This window comes from Staurois parvus, unplaced genomic scaffold (assembly GCF_062004578.1).
Source record: "Staurois parvus isolate SC_StPar_1 unplaced genomic scaffold, SC_StPar_1.0 ptg000104l, whole genome shotgun sequence".
In the NCBI taxonomy this organism is placed as follows: Eukaryota; Metazoa; Chordata; class Amphibia; order Anura; family Ranidae; genus Staurois; species Staurois parvus.
Genome location: NW_028317900.1, coordinates 12671688 through 12695166, shown reverse-complemented (window position 1 = coordinate 12695166; position 23479 = coordinate 12671688). Strand labels below are relative to the sequence as shown.

Below are 23479 nucleotides of genomic sequence, written 5' to 3'. Positions count from 1 at the left end.
ATTAGGCTCAATCTCTACCCACTTCTACAACTATTTAAAACTGAATTGAATGCTTGGGATAACTTACCCTTATCTTTGACTGACAGGATAAATTTACTAAAAATGAAACTGCTTCCTCCCCTGCAGTAGGTCTTACGCCATTCTCTGGTGTGGACACCAAAAGTCTATTTTCAAAAACTTTAATTCACATGTCTCCAGCTTCCTTTGTGGCTCCTGCCCACCTAGATTTCCATTACCTCTGCTCCAAAGACCCTGGACTCAGGGTGGATTGGCCTGCCCGGATTTATACTCCTGTTCTATAGCTGCATTACACTCCTATGTCCACAACTGGCTAATCTCCGATGATACAAATTCAGCAGTGATTGTAAAAGGCTGCCTACAACGGGTCATTTGAAACACTAGGAAATGCTTTGTTCCTGGGTTCCCCATTTCCTCATGAATTCCATGAAGATAGTTAAGGCCTGGACTCAGGTCTCTCTTTCTGTGCAGAATTCCTCTAAGTCTGCATTCACACTTGAGCAAATTGTAGGTTGAAGCTCCAAAAACTCTCAAACTTCAATTGTTCTCGATGGTGCCTGTTACCGCAATCAGGTGTAAAAAAGGCACCATAGCAAAGAATTGATTTTTTTGAAATTTGAGCAGTTTTGGAGTGTCAAGGTTCAAGCTACAATTCGCTCAAGTGTAAATGCAGCCTAAGAATTACTCTTCCAATACTCATCTCTGGATGAACCCAATGCTTTCAGATTTTTTTTTTTTATTTTACTAATCCAGACCAAATCCCTTTGGGCTGCTGGTGGTGTGCACTACAGGGCCAAATCTGCAAGAATGGCGCCCTAAAGACCTTAGATAAATTGAACTGCTGCTTCAAAGAATCAAATTCTTATTTTTTTCTGTTTCCTTTAACTATTTCATGCTTTCTCCTCACAATTTGGCAGTTCCCCCTTGAATTTACAACAATTTGATATGGAAGAGATCCTTTGGGACGAGACAATTAAAAAACACCCATTTCAACTATTTATAAAGCCCTAGAACCTACAATAAATCATGGTTTTTATGCTTTAAGGACCTCCTGGATGGCTGAGTTACCACTGGGCAGAGGATTGAGAGGACATATGGGAATACCCATTTTTACAACTTGCATCTTCTAGGGATCGTTAATTCAGTTTAAAATCCTGCACAGATTCTATTTAACGCCCCACAGTGTTCACAGGATCTATCCAAACTGCCCTTCCCATTGCTGGCGCTGTCAAGCAAAGCCAGCTGACTATATTCACATGCTATGGTCTTGTCCATCCCTCCAAGTTTTCAGGTCAAAAGTCCTCCATTTTGTTATACGTTTAACAACCATCCCTATTCCACAGCAGGCGGACATATGTCTTCTTGGGATGGTGGAGGCCCTGGCCCCAGCATGGCTATCAATACATTTTTGGGGCTACTAATATTTTGTGCTAGAAAATCTATTGTACTTAAAGCGAAGCTCCAGTCAAAATCTAAAAAAATAAGACATCAGATACAAAACTTGTACTAGCTGACTTTTAAAAGACACTTACCTGTCCTTCGTTCCAGAGGGTGGGGCGATACTTGGGATGAACTACTCCTTTAAATTTTGGCCCGAGATGTCTGTGTGGCACCTTGTGGCTCACAAGTAGCACAAATGGGTTATTTACCTTGTACTGTTTATTGGTAATTATGTTTTGTATTCCAAACCTTTATTGAAAACAAGAAGAATTTTGGAAAAAAAATCCATTCCAGCAGAATAGAATTTGGTGGAGTGCATTAGAGAAAAACTACTCATACTACTCGTATACACATACATTTAGAGTTCAAATACAATTTTGAGATTGTGAGTCCTTCTCTATTAAGGCGTTTTTAGAGAATAGGAAAAGCAGTTTTCTGAAGTACAACTTACGTTTTAGGGCATCTCCCACTCTGCTCACTGGCGCTTTTACTTTATTTTTTCCTCTGGCTTTTAAATCCACCAGAGAGCTGCGCTGAGGTTCAGAGGATTCCGTCTCTTCAACCTCTCCATCAGCAATATTTTGTAACACTTGACGAGAAACCCGGGCCTGGAACTGCCTGCAAAAACATTGAGGGAAACTCTCATAATTTTATTAAACACAATTGCAGCACAAAATTGCAGAAAAGTAATGTGCCATACCATCCGTATATGTAAGATAGATAGAAATGATGAGCTTAAAATAGACCCTCCCCCCCCCCCCCCCCCATTTTGGATAGCGTAGGTGAGGGTTATAATCCCCGTCAGATTTATTTTTGCTATATGTGTCCCACTGGAAAGTTTTACCTTCACTTCCTGTCCCACTATCAAAACAGGGCGTGAATCTCTTGGGGCGCACAGAACTAGTGTTCCCATTGGAAGATTTACCCTGGGGACAACCCGAAATTTTGGATTTTCTTTTACTTTCAAGCTGCATTTCACACTTTCATGTAGCGTGAACAAGCGTCCCCGCTTGTGATTTTGTTAATAAATTTGCAATTGCTTGTGTGTGTCGCATATAGGGCAGCTTATTCACTTTATGGGCTGCACTACAAACAGGCCACTGGGAGATCATTGCCTCTGTTTACAGGTTCAGAATTTTATACAAGTAATCCTGTGGGGTTTTTTCGTTGTTTTTAACTCTGTTCATTGAATATGACATTTACACTGCATTCCATTGTTCTACCAATAAAGACAGTTACAGCAAAAGTACAATGTAAAAAAATCCAAAACCAAAAATTCAAAATAAACTCTGGCACACTTTTAAATATATAACACACATTTCTTTCCTTTATTTTGAGGATTATGGCTTACAGCTAGTCAAAACCCAAAATTCAGGATCTCAGAAAAGTAGATTACACAAGCCCAGACCAATAATAAATAATTATAATAATACACACACACACACACTTGTGTTCAAAATAATAGCAGTCAGACATCACTAACCGGATCAATCACTGTTTTTGGTAGAAATGATATTTCTACGTGGCAAATAATTTACTAGCAGGTGTAGTAGAGTAATAGAAATCCAACAAACCCAACAGTCATGACATGCATGCTGCGGATTCTGTGTAATTGAATCACTAATTAAAAGGGGCATGTCCAAAATAATAGCAGTGATGAGTTCTATTAGTGAGGTCATTCATTCTTTGAAAAACAGATGGCAATTATTGCCTTTATTTAAGGAAGGAAGGCAGCAAATGTTGTACATGCTGGTTACAGTGCATTTCTCTGAGCTTTGATCGCAAATGCTTTAAAATGGCAGCCAAAACCTGAAAGACGTGGAAGAAAGTGAAAAACTACCATTCGAATGGATAGAAGAATAGCCAAAATGGCAAGGACTCAGCCAACAATCAGCTCCAGGAAGATGAAAGGTGGTCTAAAGTTCCCTGTGAGTACTGTTACAATTAGAAGACGCCTATGTGAAGCCAAGCTATCTGCAAGAAGCCCCCCGCAAAGTCCCACTGTTGAATAAAAGACATGCTGAAGAGGTTACAATTTGCCAAAGAGGAAATGCCCTTGAAATGGGTGTTCCAACAAGATAACAACCCCAAACACACCAGTAAACGTGCAACATCTTGATTCCAGACCAAAAAGATTGACGTTATGGAGTGGCCAGCCCAATCCCCGGATCTTAATCAAATAGAAAACTTGTAGGGTGACATCAAAAATGCAGCTTCTGAGGCAAAACCAAGAAATAGAGAAGAACTGTGGAATGTAGTCCAATCATCCTGGGCTGGAATACCTGTTCACAGGGGCCAGAAGTTGGTTGACTCCATGCAACACAGATGTACAGCAGTTCTCAGAAACAGTGCTTATACAACTAAATATGAATTAAGTGATTCAAAGGAAAAGCAAAATCTTCGAACATTTTTCAGTTTATATAGTGAATGTTTGAGTTTGTAAAGAAGACTACAAACACTGCTATTTTTTTGAACAGTCTAATATTCACTTTTCTTCAATTTTCTTTTTAGAGGAACACCACAAATTTGATATATTTTTCTTCAGGTTTTGATTTGGAATAGAATGTGTAGTGTTCCCAATGCATTTGTGTGTATGGAAATAAAAGCTATTAGAAGGATTTTGAGCTTTCACTTTTTCAAACACACTGCTATTATTTTGAACACAACTGTATATAAAAACAGAAATTTTGGCTAACCGAAAAGCATGTCCATGTACAGTATAGTATGCATTCAATACTTAGTCGGGGCTCCTTTTGTATGAATTATTATACAGGATTTATATAGCGCAGACAGTTTGCTCAGCGCTTTACATTATGGTGGGAGACAGTACACGAGACAGTACAGTAACAATACAATTCAATAACAGAGGGGTTCGAGGGCCCTGCTCCTTGGAGCTTACAATCTAGGAGGGAGGGGATAGTGGTACAAGAGGTAATAACTGTGGGAGATGGAGTGGTTAAAAGAGTAGAGGATTTCAGTATTAGATGGGGGCGGGGTAGGCTTCCCTGAAGAGATAGGTTTTCAGAGTGCCCCTAAAAGTGAGCAGAGTGGGCAATAGTTTGATGGATTGGGGTAGGGAGTTCCAGAGGATGGGGGAAGCCCTGGAGAAGTACCGGAGACGAGCATGGGAGGAGGAGACAAGGGAGCTAAAGAGTAGGAGGTCTTGTGAGGAGCAGAGTAGTGGTGATGTCCCTACGAATTGCGTCAATCTTGTTTTTGAAGTGGTTAGCAATCTCGTGTGCGGCGAGTGAGGTACTGGGTGGAGGTGGGGGCGGAGAAAGTAGAGAGTTCTTAAAAGTAGAGAGAGCTGAGGAGGACTGGAGGAGAAGGTGTTAATGAGGGTAACAAAGTAGGCTTGTTTGGCAGCGTGATGGGAGGAATTACTGCATCTATATGGCGTGGCATGGAGGCAATCAGCATGTGGCACTGCTGAGGTGTTATGGAAGCCCAGGTTGCTTTGATAGCTGCGTTCAGCTCTTCTGCATTGTTGGGCCTGGTGTCTCATCTTCCTCCTGACAATACCACACAGATTCTCTATGGGATTTAGGTCAGGCAAGTTTGCTGGCTAATCAAGCACAGTGATAACATGATCATTAAACCAGGTATTGGTACTTTTGGCAATGTGGGCAAGTGCCATGCCCTGCTGGAAAATTAAATCAGCATCTCAATAAAGCTGGTCAGCAGAGGGAAGCATGATGTGCTCTAGAATTTCCTGGCAGAGGGCTGCACTGACTTTGGACTTGATAAAGCACAGTAGACTAACACCAGCAGATGACATGGCTTCCCAAATCATCAATGACTGTGGAAACTTCACACTGAACCTCATGCAACTTGGTTTCTGTGTCTATTCACTCTTAATCCAGACTCTGGGACCTCAATTTCCTAATGAAATGTAAAATTTACATTGGACCACTGAGCAACAGTCCAGTCCTTTTTCTCCTTAGCCCAAGTAAGTTGGTCGCTGTCTCTGGTTCAGGACTGGCTTGACACAAGGAATGCAACAGTTGTAGCCCGTGTCCTGGATAATTCTGTGTGTGGTGGCTCTTGAAGCACTGACACCAGCTGTAGTCCACCCCTTGTGAATCTCCCCCAAATTCTTGAATGGCCTTTGCTTCACAATCCTCTCAAGGTTGTGGTTAGCTTTGTTACTTGTACATCTTTTTCTACCACACTTTTACACTCAACTTTCCATTAATATGCTTGGATACAGCACTCTGAATAGCCAGCTCCTTTAGCAATTACCTTTTGTGACTTACCCTCCTTCTGGAGGGTGTCATTGACTCTTCTGGACAACTGTCAAGTCAGTAGTCTTCCCCATGATTGTATAACCTACTGAACCAGACTGAGAGACAATTAAAGGGGCTCAGGAAACCTTTACAGGCGTTTTGAGTTAATTAGCTGATTAGAGTATGACACCATGAGACTACAATATTGTACTTTCACAATATTCTAAATTTTTCGAGATCCTACATTTTGGGTTTTCACTAGCTGTAAGCCATAATCATAAAAATTAATAGAAAGAAATGCTTGAAATATATCACACCCTGTGTGTAATGAATCTATATAATATGCGATTTTCACTTTTTGAATTGAATTACTGAAATAAATTAACTTTTAGATGATATTCTAATTTATTGAGATACACCTGTTCATATACAAAACCCTTTTTTAAAGCTTTAGTAGGAAACTTAAAACCCCTTTTCTGGCCTTTGTTGCTGTTTCTATTTATTCTGCTGACTATTTTTAGAGTGAAAGTAAAGGGAAATACAAAATGCTACAGATGTAAACAGAAGAGATGAGGTAAAATTTTTCCATGGGGACACCTGTTCCACTGACAATTGTATATGAGGGAATTCGCCTCACTCCAGGGAGACTTGCACTGAGATCCTGTTGCGTTTCTGGGAAGGACAAGAAAGAGAAATCTCCCCAAAGGGCAAAGCTCTTTACCTGTGACTGGCCTCCAGTTTATCCAGAGGTTCAGCTCTGCGTTGGATGCCATCCTGGAATACGGAATCTGCTTTCTTGAAATTGCCTCTGGCTTCATATTCCTCCGCCCAAACGATGTACAGCTGAGCATGCAGAATTCCAATTCCTTGGCTGTGTAAGTAGCTGTACAAATCTGCAGGTTCTGTGCAACAATTACCCTAACAATAAAAACAAACTCTACATAAGAATCAAATCACTTAAAGAGTAACCAAAGGCAATAAGAATCATCATTCAGTGGGCTGTTAATTCTATGCAGGAAAAAATTTATGATCATATTGCAGAAAAAGTCAGCTCAATTTATCTTAAAGCGGAGCTCCACCCAAAAGGGGTGGTTCCGTTTTAATGCTCTGTCTCCCCGCTCCCCACTTCCGCTGCGATCGCAGGTCCCAGAAGACTACGGGGCCATTCACAAAGCGCAGCGCTTCTCGCGCATGCGCAATGGGCACCCAGCTGTGATGCCTGGTGTCACAGCCGGGTGCCCACTCTAAAGAGGTCGACGCCAGGGAGAGAAGAGGCTCGGTGAAACCAGCAGTGGTGAGGAAACAGCTGGACCAAGCGACAGGTAAGTGGCTGCATTTTAAAAGTCAGCAGCTACAGTTTTTGTAGCCGCTTTTTTTTTTCCCCCCAACTGAAATTCTGCTTTAAAGCTGAAGTCCAAGCAGAGAATCCAGCATTCAATAAATTGATTTATACTATAATATAGTATCAGCACACAGGAGGAGCAAATAAAGAAAAATACTCCCCAACAGCTGGCAACACTATGCCCACCTAGGCAGACAAACAAACTCCAAAATCAGCGCTATTAAGACTGTTCAAATGACCATTCCAGGTCTCGATCAAAGAAATAGCCCCAATATGCAAACAAAAGATAGTGATTTTTCCAAGGATTCTCACCAGATGCAAACACCCTTGTTGTATCTGGGTCTAATAAAGTTTGTGGTATTAGACTTAAGAACTGCGGGCAAAAAATGTTTTCTCCCATGCAGTGGGGCTGTGCCCTCACTGCATGGGTTAACTGTTTGTATTTGTCTAGGGGGATTTCAGAAAGGAGATATACTCACCTAATTCACTGATCCTCTGAGCACAAGACTGCAGCTCCTACCCCCGACATGCTAGCAGGCTTGTGAATGGACTGTTCCTGACATGCCCACAGACCAGCTCTGAACATGAGGACGGTAGGAACAATCAACTGCTGGATATGGGGGAGCACGTTTTTTTCCGGAGGATCAAAGGATTGGGTAAGTATAACCTTTCAATGCGCTCCTAGACAAAACGAGCAGTTAATCCATGCAGTGCAAGCACAGCCCCACTGAGCACACATTCACATGGGACCAATGCACAGATCAGAATGAAGTCTGTCAATGTTCCAAAATACATTCAGTAGAGCAAGAAATGGTTAGACCTTTTCGGACAAGGATTCCATTACCGTCCAAGCCTTTTAACCCTGGTAATAATTGAAACCTACATTTCTTTTAGGAGTGTCACAATGAATCTTCTCAGTGGGATCACAGAAAGAAATACAATATTAGCAGAAATGTGAGATCTCCTGCTCTCCTCCACTCTATCCAAAACTAAAAAGGTTTGAGGGTTTGCCTGAATTTAGGCTCCATCCTCTCCTGGCATAAAGCCCTGCATTCGCAATTCAACAGTTCACTGCTGTTATACATATACACACATACATACATGCACTCTATACAAAGCTGTGACCTTGAGATAACAGTGGTGCAGGGTTTAGGGTTAGAATAGAAGAAAAAGTTCTAAGTACAGGCTGTGTTAGTCTTCAAATCATTCCTTTGTCCCTATGTTCCTTTCTCAATTAGTTTCAGACATCACAAAGTGGTTACACTTCAGCAGTATCGTTACTGTAAAAAAAAGGTAGGACCCTGGCAGGCTGACTTTAAAATGGTCAGCATGCATTTAATCTATATTGACAGGATTATTTTACCTATTGAGGAAATTTATTGTATGTAGTAGATGCGGACTCACAATGATGCCTAAACAAATATGCCAGATAAAGCCATTGTCAGAAGGTGCACTATGATCTGTGAGAGTTAATAAAATATCTTCGAGTGTTACACTTTATTATTGGTATATGTGTAACTAAATAAATAAAAAACACCAGCTGCACTTTAATACTATGTTACAATACATTCCTGTGTTGTGATCTCCCATTTACCCCTCACTTTTTGTATTGTCGTATGTGAATTAAACATAAAGTACAATACTACACGTCATACTTACAAACTTGAGGCAGATGTTGAGGTAACGCAAATCATCATAATATCGCTTCTCCTGGTGGAAGATCTTGACCGCCCTCTCCAGAAGAGGAGACAGATTGCTTTCCTTACCACCCTGGGGGAATGCTTGTTCTGCCCATTTTATATACCTGAAATATATTGGATTATACTGAAAGGTTACAAAAAAAAAAAAAAAAAAACCACAAACAGCTAACAAATCAGCAAACAGGCGCCATGGATAACAAGCAACTGTCTACAGCTCAAAGCAACATCTGAAGGACCCTTTGCCCAAAGCTAGCATCAGAAGGGGCAGAAATATTCACCTGGTAAAACTTTCAGAAAAGGTAAACAGAAAACCAGGTGACAGCCTTACAAGCCTGTAAGCCAGAGACTTTAAGCCAAAGAAGCACTCTCTGCCCTGTTGGCCTCTAAGGGCCAGTTCACACTACATGCGTTTCAGTGCTTTATTTCCTGCATCCAAAATGCACAGAAGGTAGGTTATATGGTTGTCAATGTCAGTTCACATCAGTACTTGCAGTTCCAGTGTATTCCGGATGCAGAAAAAAAAAAAAAAAAAAAAAAAAAAAAAAAAAAAAAAGGTAGAACAAGCTGCTTTTTTCCCTTCACAGAACTGTACTGGATTGTGGTAAAATGAATAAAAAATGCACCGTAACACACCAAAAACACACTTGACCCTATTTAAATTGAAGAAAAAGAGGGGAAAGAAAATTAACTGGAACGCATCAAACACGCACCGGAAAACGCTAGTAATGTGTCAAAACGCGCATGCAGACACGCACCCAGAACGCATCTGAACTGCATTTCTATAGTGTGAACTTGCCCTAACTGAAAGGGAGAATCCAATCCTTGAGACCATAAGCTTGAATGGTGGCCTAATAACGGTGGAACAAGGAGCCCTTCCAGGGCCCATCTAGAATGACAACAAAAAGGGAATCAGGAGGAGGGGGAAGGGGAAGAGGAGGAGGAAGGGGAAGAGGAGGAGGAAGGGGAAGAGGAGGAGGAAGGGGAAGAGGAGGAGGAAGGGGAAGAGGAGGAGGAGGAGGAGGAGAGGGAAGGGGAAGAGGAGGAGGAGAGGGAAGGGGAAGGGGAAGAGGAAGAGGAGGAGGAGGAGGAGGAGAGGGAAGGGGAAGAGGAGGAAGGGGAAGGGGAAGAGGAGGAGGAGGAAGGGGAAGGGGAAGGGGAGGAGGAAGGGGAAGGGGAAGGGGAGGAGGAAGGGGAAGGGGAAGGGGAAGAGGAGGGGGAAGGGGAAGAGGAGGAGGAAGGGGAAGAGGAAGAGGAGGAGGAAGGGGAAGGGGAAGAGGAGGAGGAAGGGGAAGAGGAAGAGGAGGAGGAGGGGGAAGGGGAAGGGGAAGGGGAAGAGGAGGAGGAAGAGGAGGAGGAGGGGGAAGGAGGAGGGGGAAGGGGAAGAGAAGGAGGAGGAAGGGGAAGGGGAAGGGGAAGGGGAAGAGGAAGGGGAAGGGGAAGGGGAAGGGGAAGAGGAGGAGGAGAGGGAAGGGGAAGAGGAGGAGGAGGAAGGGGAAGAGGAAGAGGAGGAAGGGGAAGAGGAAGGGGAGGAGGGAAGGGGAAGGGGAAGGGGAAGGGGAAGGGGAAGGGGAAGGGGAAGGGGAAGGGGAAGAGGAAGAGGAAGAGGAAGGGGAAGGGGAAGAGGAAGAGGAAGGGGAAGAGGAAGGGGAAGGGGAAGAGGAAGAGGAAGAGGAAGAGGAAGAGGAAGAGGAGGAGGGGGAAGAGGAAGAGGAGGAGAGGGAAGGGGAAGGGGAAGAGGAGGAGGAGGAGAGGGAAGGGGAAGGGGAAGAGGAGGAGGAGGAGAGGGAAGGGGAAGGGGAAGAGGAGGAGGAGGAAGAGGAGGAGGAGGAGAGGGAAGGGGAAGGGGAAGAGGAGGAGAAGGGGAAGGGGAAGGGGAAGGGGAAGAGGAAGAGGAAGGGGAAGAGGAGGGGGAAGAGGAAGAGGAGGAGGAGGAGGGGGAAGAGGAAGAGGAGGAGGAGGAGGGGGAAGAGGAAGAGGAGGAGGAGGAGGGGGAAGAGGAAGAGGAGGGGGAGGAGGAGGAAGAGGAAGAGGAGGGGGAGGAGGGGAAGAGGAGGAGGGGGAGGAGGGGGAAGAGGAAGAGGAGGGGGAAGAGGAGAGGGATATGGAGCTAGGGACAGAAAGACAATGTCCCGATTAGAGTGGAAGGCAGAGACTACCTTGTAAGAACGATCTAGGCCTCAACACCACCTTGTGCCTATGCAAGACAAAAAAAGGTTTCCTTTCAGGCATCAGCTCTTACACTTGCTTTGCCGAAGTGATTACAAACACACACACACACACACACACACACACACACGCTAGTGAGGTAGGCTCATATAGGAGCTTCTGAAGCACTGACAGAACCAGATTCAAATCCCATGGAGTCAGAGGAAATTGGACTGGTAAGACCATATGGGAGTCCCCCAGTACAGAGTGGGGAGCCAACAGTCTATTTAACCGTACAGAAAAGGCAGAGACATGGACTTTATTGGTGTTAAAAACGAAACATTATTATATAGGATTTATATAGCGCCAACAGTTTGCGCAGCACTTTACAAAATGAAGGTAGACATTACAGTTACAATACAATTTGGTACAAGAGGAAACAGATCTGCTCATTAGAGCTTACAATCTAGGCGATGTCCAGGTCCAACTGCAGGAGAGAGAAGAGCCATCTCACAAAGAAATTCCGGGGCTGAATGACTTACACCAGGAAAAGTACACCTTCCCCATTCAATGATAAGCTTAGCTGAAACTGAACCTCTTAGCCTTGAGTATTCATGGAATAAAAGACTTAGAGGTGCCCCTGCAACTGACAAGCAGGGTGGCTAAACTGTTATTGGAACAGAGTCCACAGTACTTTTTCAGCATTCTTCCCGTACCGCATCTGCCAAGGCCAATCTGGGGTAATGAGGACCGCCAGACTTGTCCTCCATCATAGACCAGCAGAGCAGACAAGGAAGATGTTTAAAGGGAAGAAAGGGGCACCCACTGGTTCCACCGCTAGATCCCTGAACCTGTATACAAACAGGTTCAGTTTTTGTTGAACCTGGATGCTAGGAGGCTCACATCTGTGACATGCCTTGCTGATGTGTTCAGAACCTCTCTTTTTCCACCTTGAACAAGGTACTATAAAGGCCAGATCCCAGAGCCACCATGGTGGGGACAAGTCAGGTCCATGGGGGCCCCATGATAATTCTGCATTACATCATACTTGTCAACTGTCCCGGTTTTGCCCTTTGTGCCAATTAATTTTGACTTACGGCATGTTTTCTTATGGTTTAAAATCAAATTTTATTAAAAGTATTGGAACAGGCTGGTAGGGGCCCCATGCATTACTTTGCCCAGGGGCCCATGATGCTATTAAGATGGCCATGGCTGTTCGAACTGACTTATCCAGAAACAGGACTGATTTGTTCCACGACAGACAACCTGTTGTGTTGCAGGTGCCTAGAGTGAAATTGGGGAAGAGAACGGCCTCAAAAAAGGAAGCTACCACCAGCCCTAAGACTAATGATGATGCAGACAATGGGACAAGTTCTGGACTGACGTACACAAAAATTTGAGAGTGCAGTCCAAAGTTTTTTTGTTTTCTTTTTCACTGAGGAAAAAACAAACACTCTGATCTGGTAAGTGTCCAGGATTACCCCCATATACTCCAAGCAGTAAGAGGGAATCTTCAATGACTTCTGGAGGTTCAGGATCCCCCTGAGCCCCTGCACATCTGGAAAGTCAGAGAGACATTGTCCTCCAGAGCCCAAGCAGACTGTTCCCTGCACAGTAACTCACAACTGGGATACCCCAGGGATCAACACCTTACTGAACACCCAAGGTGTAGCAGACAGGAAAAAATGAAAAAGCTATGAACTAGTAGAGCAGAGAACCTACATCAAAAAGCATAAAAATGCTGGAGAACTGGAGATGGGCACATGAAATATGCATCTTTTATGCCCACCACAGCCAGAAAAGCACCCTGGTAAAAAGGGGAGCAATGACAGATCTGGTTGATTCCATTTTTGGGGTCAAATGTAAAATTTCACCACCTTGAGGTCCAAGGTGGGAAGGAAGCCCACCGCAGACTTTAAAACAGTGAACAAGTTGAAGCCCTGAAACCAATCTGTAGCAGGGACTGGGACTATGACCCCGAGGTCCAAAAATCCAGAGAGTGCCCAATGGAAATCAGAACTTTCCTGACTGGACACAGGGAGATGAGGTTAGAGAACAAAAACGAACAAAGGTTCAGGGTTTGATACCCTGGGACATCTGTTCTTGCACTCATGTCTCAGGAATCGAGGTTCAAACCATTGCTTAGGTCTACAGACCTTTGGAAAGAGGAAGGGGGGGGATGCACATTCATTTGGTTTAGGAGTAGACTCAGTAGCCTTGCGGTGCAACATAGGAAGCAGAGCTTGGGGCTCCTCAATGTGTATCCAACGTTGAGGGTGTGGTGCAACAAAAAGGATGCTTTTGTAAGGAACAAATAAACATTACTTAGTCTGCCCCTAAGGCTTCTACCACTGAGTGAGATAAATGCATTTGCCCCCAATAGCATCCTTGGTAGTATCCAGAGTCCAAAGAGACACATTCTCCTGTAGACAGCAATTTAACCCAAAAGTTTAAAGGACAAGCTCATTTTTTGGTAAAAAATAATAAATGCACATATTTGTGCAGAAAAGCAGGAGCCTTGAAAGCACTGTACTCATGATCAGCGGATCACTGTGTGCGATGTCAAGCTTCCGCAAGACACTCAATATAGCTCCCGGTCCATATCTCCCATATGGGCAGACAGTTACTAAAGAACAGGAAGATCGGCGAACTACAAGAGAGCTCACCAGTGCCCTTGCAGTTCATTGAGAACTACAAGATGGCTGTTCCGGTGGGAAATGGTACTTGTAGTCCATTCATTCACAAATTACTGTGAATTAATGATATGGCTGTGTGGGCAGAGCCCTGGACAGCCATATTTAAAATTGTGACAGCAGGTGCAGGGAGAAGAACCCCCGCCCACTGGCACAGGGGGATGACAGGGGCATGATTGGGGTAGGAGGTCTCCTGGAGCATGTTACGCATTACACCCCAAATGTGGGTGTAACATGCTCCCAAGGATCAACTTACCCTTTAAGACTTCCCCATGCCCCTCAAAAAAAAAAAAAAAAAAAAAAAAGGATTATAATAGTGTTCTCTATATCATACATTTGCCTGCAATTAAATGCCTGAAAGTTTATCGTTTGCGTCCTAACACATTCTTGAGCTTTTCTTGGCTCATCTTTGTGGTATAGACATCTGTCTCGGCGAACACTTTATAGCAGTATGCAAATCAATTACAGCTCTTTATCCTGCCAACATCCTCAACATTCAGTTGTTGCATTATCACCATAAGAATAACTTACATGTGAAAACAAGAGTTCTCTGAGGAACTTGCACAAAAAAAAAAAAAAAAAAAAAAAAAATAGATTTGTTAGACAGAAAAGGTATATCTCCATGTCTGAATACCGACGAGTAAAACAATACAACAGACCCAGCAGCATTCATGAATTACACACTTTTATTTTCCTGCTTAGCAGTGAATTTCATGGCAATACGTTTCTTTGTGGGGCAGAATACAATTTTCTTCATCTAGGCATTTCATGTTACATGATTGATCATGTAGGATATGATCAGGGTGGAAAAAAGAAGAAAAAGTGATTTTAAAAAAAAAAAGGATCCTGGGATATTTATTAATTGTATTTGACACTTTGCTAATTAATAAAAGGAGATCTCTATTATTTGGATGCTGCTTGGTTTAAATTTCTTTGATGAGATACAATGCAGTCTCTCAGTGTTTACATACACATTGTACATGATTACATTTACAAAATGTTTTAGCCACTTGACCTCCTAAAGGTTTTACCCCCTTTGTGACCGGGATATTTTTGCTATTCAGCACTGCATTACTTTAACTGGCAGTTTCTCGGTCATGCAACACTACCCTAACACTACCCAAATGAAATCGATATTTTGCACACAAAGCTTTCTTTTGACCGAAAATTAAAAAAAAAAAAAAAATATCCATCTATATTTTTTTTCCTACTTTCTGTTATAAAACATATCCAAAAACATTATTATTATTATTATTATACAGTATTTACAAAGCGCCGATAGTTCACTCAGCGCTGTACATTACAAAGGGGGACAGAACATGTGACAGAATACCAATACAATGCAAAACATGAGGGGATCGAGGGCCCTGCTCTTTCAAGCTTACAATCTAGAAGGGACGGGATAGTGGTACAGGAGGAGATAGCTGTGGGGGATGGAGTGGTAGGAAGAGTGGAGGTCGGTCAAGTTAGCAGGGGGTGGGGTAGGCTTCCCTGAAGAGATGGGTTTTCAGGGTGCGCCTAAAGGAGAGGAGAGTAGGTGATAATCTGATGGGTTGGGGCAGGGAGTTCCAGAGGATGGGTGACACCCTGGAGAAGTCCTGGAGGCGGGCATGGGAGGAGGAGACCAGGGAACTAGAGAGAAGGAGGTCTTGTGAGGAGCGGAGTGTGCGTGCTGGGTGGTACTTGGATATTAGGTCAGTGATGTAGTTCGGGGCAGTATGGTGGACAGCTTTGTACGTCAGTGTTAGGATTTTAAATTTGATCCGTTGCGCAATCGGAAGTCATTGGAGGGACTGGCAGAGGGGGGTGGCGGAAACGGAGCGGTTGGAAAGGTGAATGAGTCTGGCAGCCGTATTCAGGATCGACTGAAGCGGGGATAGCCAGCGGCAAGGCAGGCCAGTGAGGAGGGAGTTGCAGTAGTAGAGTCATGATATGATGGAGTGGATGAGCTGTTTAGTGATTTCTGGGGTTAGGAACGTGCGTATTTTGGCGATGTTGCGGAGGTGGAGTCTGCACGAGTTTGTTAAAGATTGGACTTGGGGCTGGAAGGATAGGTTGGAGTCCAGAATGACACCCAGTACTCTGGCCTGCAGGGCGGGTTTGATATTGGCGTTGTTGGATGTGATGGAGAAGTCAATGGGGGGTGGGGTTCGGGCTGGGGGGGGGGGGGGGGGGCGACAAGAAGCTCGGTTTTGGAGAGATTCAGTTTAAGGAAGTGGAGCGACATCCAATCTGATATGTCGCTCGGTAGGTGTGTGATTCGGGCAGAGACCAAGGGGGTGAGGTGGGGGGTTGAGAGATAGATTTGTGTGTCGTCGGCATAGAGGTGGTAGTTGAAGCCGTGAGTGTATGAGTTGGCCAAGGGAGGAGGTGTAGATGGAGAAGAGAAGGGGCCCGAGGACAGAGCCTTGAGGGACCCCAACAGAGAGGGGGAGTGAGGGGGAGGTGGTAGCATTATAGGTAACGCTGAAAGAGCGTTGTGACAGGTAGGATGAGAGCCAGGAGAGAGCAGAATCTGAGGCCGAGGGAGTGTAGTATTTTGAGGAGGAGGGGGTGGTCAACTGTGTCGAAGGCCGCAGAGAGGTCAAGGAGTAGGAGCACTGAATAGTGGCCATTAGCTTTGGTGGTTAGAAGGTCGTTGGAGAGTTTGAGTAAGGCGGTTTTCGGTGGAGTGTAGGGGACGGAAGCCAGACTGTAGGGGATCGAGGAGGTTGTTGTTGAGGTGAGTCAATCTCAAGGGCGGTGAGTGAGGTGCTGGGTGGAGGTGGGGGTGGAGAGAGTAGAGAGTTGAAGGTGGAGAAGAGTCTGTGAGGGTTGGAGAAGAGGGTCTTGATGAGGGTCAGGAAGTAGGCTTGTTTGGCTGCGTGGAGGGAAGAGGTGTAGGTGCGGAAGGCAGATTTGTAGCGGGTGAAAGCTTGTTGGGATTTTGTTTTGCGCCATAGTCACTCCAGGGCACGACTGCGTCGTTTGAGGGTTTTGGTGTGATCAGTCTGCCAGGGCTGGAGCGGTCGGGGTCTGATGTTGCGTGTGGTTAAAGGCGCTAGTGAGTCAAGGGCTGCCGACAGCGCGTTGTTGCAGGCAGTCATAGCCAAGTCGGGGCAGGACAGGGGGAGGATGCTGTCATGGAGTTGATCAGCTGCAGAGTGGAGGGGGGCAGGGTTAAGGTTGGGGAGGTTACGGCTGGTAGTAGTGTGACATTTGGAGGGGTAGGCGTTGGAGGACGAGGAGATAGAGAAGGTAATCAGGTTGTGGTCAGAGAGAGGGAAGGGGGTGTTAGTGAGGTTGTGGGGAGCGCAGTGGTTGGAGAAGACAAGATCAAGGATATTACCGTCGGAGTGGGTGGTGGATTGTATGCACTGTGCAAGTGCAAAGGAGGAGGTTAAGTGGAGGAGACGGGCTGTGTCTGGGTTGTCAAGGTTGACAGGGATGTTGAAATCCCCAAGAATGATGGTGGGTAGCTCAGAGGAGAGGAAGAAGGGTAGCCAGGAGGAAAAGTCATCCAGGAAGCGGGGTATGGATCCAGGAGGCCGGTATATCACAGCAATCTTCAGGGGGGTTGGGGAGAATAGTCGGACGCAGTGGGCCTCGAAGGAGAAGGATAGGGAGGGGGGGTTTGGGAGGACTCGGAAGGTGCTCTGCGGTGACAGGAGCAGACCAACCCCACCACCTTTACGACCGTTAGGTCTGGGTGAGTGGGTCCAGGTGAGACCGCCGTAGGAGAGTGCAGCAGGGGAGGTAGAGTCAGTGGGCTGGATCCAGGTTTCCGTGATCGCTAGGAGGTTGAGGGAGCGGGAAACAAAGAGGTCGTGGATGGCGGTAAGCTTGTTGCACACCGATCGGGCGTTCAGGAGTGCACATGAAAACAGGGGGGGGGAGATTTTAGGGAGCAGGGGGACAGATACTAGGTTGCGGTAGCACGTGGAGGCGGGAGGGTGTTGTGCGGGTGAGGGAGGTGGTGGAGGGCCAGGATTTGAGGAGATGTCCCCCGCGGCTAGGAGGAGGAGAAGGGCGAGAAAGGTGGCATGGGAGAGGGATGTGCAGGAGTGTGAGAAACTCCTAGTGGAGGTGTTCGGGTCAGAGGGAGAGTGGAATAATAGGAGGTGGTGGGTGCCATAGAGGGGCGAAGGAAGCAGTGAGGACACAATATACAAATGCTTAGGAGGAGCAGAGGGATATAGTGAATGGATTTTGGGAATGGAGGAGAGGAAAATGAGAAGGAGGAGTAGAAGAGGCATTTCTTAATAAAATGTAGGCCAAAATGTATTCTTCTATGTCTTTGATAAAATAAGTCCCAATAAGTGTATTTGGTTAGTGAAAGATATAGCGTCTACAAACTATGGTGTACATTTTTGAATATTGATCAAACCTGATGTACTGGTGGCTTTTCATTTTTTGAGGTCTTTAAAATGCTAGGACAGTGCAAATACCCCCCAAATTACCCCTTTTTTTTTGCAAAGTAGACAGCATGAGATATTTAGTAAGAGGCATAGTGAGTTTTGTAATTTTTGGAAAAATGAGGAAAATAAATAACTTTTTTTAAAATCAATTTTTTTTTTTTTCACATACTATCACCAATGCAGTACAGCGTCATCATATGACTAGTGTGGCAGTGATCAGAGATACTGACTAGTGACAGTATTGGGGGGGGGGGGGGGGGGGGGGGAGAAAAAAAAAAAAAAAAAAAAAGTATTCAAATTTTTGTTAACCAATTTTTCTTTTTACCATACTCTGGGGGGGTGATCAGATCAGGGATTGTGTTTGGCTTTTTTTTGCACTGCTATTGGTATACAGTGATGATCACTGTATAAGCAATAGCTTGTCCTGAATGTTTTTCCAATTCATAAACAGCTTGCCTATGGTTATGATCTGTGATTGGCTGCATCTAAATCACATGGTACAGGTATTTAGGTACCCTGTAATTGTTTTGGACCAACCACAGATGACAACAGTAAGCAAGCTGTTCATGAATGGAAAGTCATTCATGACAGGTTGTTTATATTATCATCATGTGATAAGCTTTGATCAATCACATCATACCCAGTTACTGATTACCGGTAACTGTAATTCGCTGCGGTCGATGGACACAGCAGTCACAAAAGGGGCATGCTCCTAAACCGGAACAGGCTGAGTGACATAGATGTACATGATCCAGCCTGTTCATAGCACCTGCCCACAGTAGAATTACAGTGGATGGGTGGCAAGTGGTTAAAGCTGAATTCCAGGTATGAATTTTATTGCAAGACATCCTGTGATTGGACAAGGTGAGGGGGCTTGGCAGTGCCACCACAATCTCCACTTCGTACAATCAGAGAATGCTTTGCATCAATTGAGAAGTATGCAAAGCGTTCTGTGAATGGTGACCATACCAAGCGGCTGACTCCCAGTGGTTACTATGCAGCAGGGAAGCCACTCAGCGCAGGACCCAGAAGACAGCATCAGTCACTGTAGTAGCGGTGACAACTACAGTGATTCTCCACTTCCACGGCAGTCCAACAGATATGGCATGGGCATCCTTATATTGATCAAAGCTGGATCAGTGTAACAATGCAATACAATCCATACCTAGATTTAAAAACTTTAAAATAAAGATATGGGAACACTCTATGTTTTGAATAAAACCCAATGCAAGGGGAGTCACTGGTCACCAATGTAAGATGTCACTTTTACACTGACCAAGATAAGATGTCACTACAATTTGAATTCTGTCTTTCCTTTCTGACCATTATTTTTTTATTTCACGATTATTTTTATTTTAAAGCTAGAAGTCATTGATCACATGTTCGATCGCTGTAGGTGTTATTGGTAGGGGTACCCTGAGACCTGAAACCATTGTAGGGGTTCTTTCTTGGTAAAAAGGTTAGAAAGGCTGGTTTATATTGATTGCCTGGCTTAATATTGATTATATACCTTGCTTTAACTACAACTTAGTATGACCTCCTTTGGGACACTGGACCACCCTTCATTCAGATATCTAGAATATGGCTCACGAATCTTGTCTAGTTACATAAAAAATAAAAAAAAAATAAAAAAAAAAAAAAACTTCATACCTGTCCCAAACATCCAAAGGGTCATCACCATTATAGAAGCGAAGTTCTAACTCAAAAGTTCTGAAACGAAAGAAAAAAAAAATGTTCACTTTAATTAAAGCTTCAGGTGTGTTTACTAACAGATTTTTATCAGATGAAATTACAGCACATGACACCCCTGTAATTAAAGCGGTAGTTAACTCAAAACCAAACATTTTTAAAAATATGCTTCCCGCTGAAACAGCATGCAGTGATTCTTCTTCCCCGCAGCCGCTGTCAAATTTGTGCAGCGGTGTGGAGCTCATTCACAGAAATCCATGAATGCATGAACTACCAGGGCCATTTGCCATTGTAACAGACAAACATCTAGTTCTCAGTTAAAACACAAATTCAGCCATCACTGCACTATGTAGACACTTCCTCTACCACCCCAACTGAAAGTCTGTACCTTGGTATGAACATAAAGCTGGAGGAAGAGTCTGTAGGAGCCTGGCGCTGCACACAAAATAAAAGCAAATTGTTTTTCCTGCAAATCTATAATATATGCATTTATCTTATTTTTTTGGAAAGGGTGGAGTTAGCCTTCACACAAGCCTCAATATACATCATACCTTTCCTAACTTGAACAAAAAACTCTTGAATGAAAATTGAGGTTAAAGTATTTTTTTTGTCTTTTTAACAAACACCTTACACCCTGCCCTCCCATCCCTACTGTATTTCTGATTGAATATCAGTCCCCCAGCCAAATGTGGTAATTAGAAGAATACAGCTACACAATGTTTTCATCTTCCTTTTTAGATATTAACAGTGCATTTACCTTTTAGGTTTAGGTTCACTTTGATAATTTGCTGCAGGGTTATTACAGAACTCTGCCTGCAACTGTACAGTTCTTTTCCTAGCCCCACTACAAAACACACAGCACAATTAAAAAAGAAACTCAATCACAAACTGGAGTAATTCATACCATGTATATGATAAAACAAATATGCTTCCCAAATGGATTCATAGATTCGGAGATAAAGACAGCTGAGGCTTAATGAAAAACTCCATTTCTAAAAGGTTCAGATTTTTTTTTTTTTTTTAAACAACAAACATGTTATACTTACCTGCTCTGTAGAACAGTTGGTTTTGCACAGAGCAGCCCCGACACTCCTCTTCTCAGGTGCCCCGCTGGCGCTGCCAACCCCTTCTCCCTGCTGAGTGCACCCAGAGCAAGCTGCTTACTCTGGGGGCACTTAGGCATACTCACTCCTGAACCCACATAAAGTGACTCAGACCCACCCCTCTCTCCCTCCTCACTGGCTGTAATTGACAGCAGCCTGAGCCAACGGCTCCCACTGCTGTGTCTCAGCCAAAGAGCACGGAGAAATCCAGGAGAGCTGCTGCTCTTGTGCACGTCGTTGGATAGAGATCTTGCTCAGGGTCACATTTCCGGATAAAACAATAGTCAACGGGGGGAGGAGCCTTGTCATGGCAGCGTAGGAGAGCACGGAGCGGGTGCTCTCCGAATCACCTACACCACCCAGATGCCTGTACAAGATTGATCCGGGGACTTACCCACGAGCGACGGCTCTAGAGCGGGTCCGGCGGCCCGGGAGTGGAGAGAGGAAGGTGTGCTGGGTGGCGGGGCTTGCTGCAGGAGGTCCGGACTGAAGTGCGGGGCTGCTGGGAGAGCGGGGAGTCATGGAGCAGACACGTGGGAAACCGCAGAGCACTACTGGGAAGGGGAGAAAGCCGGCCGGCATCTGAAGTGAGAGTGAGGACGCCGGCTCGCTCCCCCCCCCCCCTGCTCCCCCCTTGCAACATACAGGAGAAGACATTTGTGTGATGGATGACCTGCTCCCCGTGTGTGTTAAGCTTATACACAGGGGAGTAGGGTCTGAGGAAGAAGACCCAGAGGAGTCCCCCTGAAGAGAGCAGTGGGAAGCTGAAGTTAGCAGCTGGTGGCTCGTGGATGCCTCACCAGAAGAAAAGCAACCAGAGGGTGAGTGTGAGCAGCACGACCTAGCAAATTGTGATTATATGGTGACTGTATGTTTAAAGAGGGGTAGACTCCCTGGGGAAGATTGTGTATAAGAGGAACTAGCAGCCCTGGAAGAGGAAGAAGGAGAGCATAGTGGGAAAGTGGAAAATTAAGCACGTGTTGAAATCTAGATACCTGGTCTGAAGCTGTTAAACCAAGGTGGTACCTGTATTTAACTGAATAAAACCCACAGAAGAGATGAAGAATAAAAACGTTAAAAGTACTGGGCTAAAGGGGTCCCAAGTAGGCACGATAAAAAAAATATACGTCTCAAGGTAATGTGACCCCAGAAAGATCTCAAGATATCTGTGATAAAAGTGAGCTGGAAACGAGCTTGGAAGCTAGCCCGAGACTTTCCCTGGGAATAAAGCATAATAGTCAACAAATATTAGAGAATGTGGAGAGGAAAAATCTGGAAAGTGAACTACAAGTACCAAATAAGAAAGATGGCAGATATGTTCAAAAGTCTAGAAAAAACAATAAAACAAGAACTGACAATCAGAGTGATTTAGGGCAGTTGCTATTGCGGATGGAGGAGACAGAGGAAACAATTAAAAATCACGCCCAATCTATCTCTGGTTTAGAAAAAAGGACAAAAGATATTAAGAAAGAGCAAAAAAGACTGTTGTATAGGATGGAAGTACAGGAAAACAGGGAGAGAAGGAAGAAATTTAGGGTAAAAGGTATCCCGGAGTCCGTGAAGGGAGAGGAAGTGAGAGACTTTATCTGTAAAATCCTAAACTCCATAAGAGATAGACCAGAAACAGAACAGGTGAATCTGGAAGAGGTTTTTAGAATTGGAAGGATTCAACATGGAAATGGAGAAAAGAAATCCATAATTGTCCAATTCCAAAAGATGTGTGATAAAAGATATGGAGAAAGATTAAGGGAAGATCAAATATTAAATATGGAGAAATAAAATATACAGATATTTGCAGATCTGACAACAGAGACACTTAGGAGAAGAAGATCTGAAACCCCTGTTAGAGCAAATGAAAAAACAAAATGTGCACTATAGATGGGGTATTCCTGAGTGTAATCGGATGGAAGAATGGAGTTACAGCCTACTTGAGATTTCCTGAGGATTTAAGAGACTTTTGTGATAGACTTGATTTGCAAATTATAGAAATTTCTGGTTGGGAGGAGGAGGTAGGAGATAGTGGGGCCAGAGTAAAGGAAGACTGGCAGTTAATTGGGAGAGGAAGATAGGAGGAATTTTTTTTTTTTCTCTCTTCCTACTTCCTGTTCACTCGAACGAAGTACATCTTAGTGGAATCATCTGGAGTTTATGAAATAGACAAGGGGCATCTGGGGGAGGGGGTGGGAGAGGCTGTTCATGGGAGGAGCTCAACCCCAAGGTACAAAATCTATGAAGGGTTTAGATCCTCAGATTTATAGGCAAACTACAAGCCTAAAATGGGTGGGAGGGAGGAAGGCAAGCCATAGGCCTAAAGCAGAATGGAGGGAGGGAATTGGAAGGGGAGGGGGGAGAGGGTTTTTTTTAAAACTGACATCTGGCATAAAAGGAGAGATAGAGGGAAATGGAAGAAGAAAGGAGATGGTAAAATAGAAAGATGACAAATAAACAAAACATGGAGGAAATACAGTTCATAACTCATAATGTAAATGGGTTGAACTGTCCAAGTAAAAGATTTAGGTTATTTAGAGAACTACAGCATAGAGCGGCCTCAGTGGTATTCTTGCAAGAAACACACCTAGAGTTAAAAAAAAAAATCTTACGTTGAAATCTAGATACCATCCGGTTTGGTATTATGCGGATTCCCCAATTAAGAGAGCAAAGGGGGTGGCTATAGGATTTGCAAAAAATGTTAGGTTTGAATTAGAAGATAGGAATACCGATCCGGA

General features: G+C 44.3%; 1 protein-coding gene across 1 annotated transcript in view; it reads right to left on the bottom strand.

Moving 5' to 3' along the window:
• Nucleotides 1–23479, bottom strand: part of BUB1B (BUB1 mitotic checkpoint serine/threonine kinase B) — a 73539-nt gene that overhangs the window by 42305 nt on the left and 7755 nt on the right. Inside the window, exons 3-6 of the mRNA XM_089671339.1 lie at nt 19612–19671; nt 8686–8830; nt 6406–6602; nt 1910–2076 (exon numbers count right to left, since the gene is read on the bottom strand). Of these exons, the coding sequence (XP_089527465.1) occupies nt 1910–2076; nt 6406–6602; nt 8686–8830; nt 19612–19671 (569 nt within the window). The remainder of the gene's footprint in view (nt 1–1909; nt 2077–6405; nt 6603–8685; nt 8831–19611; nt 19672–23479) is intronic.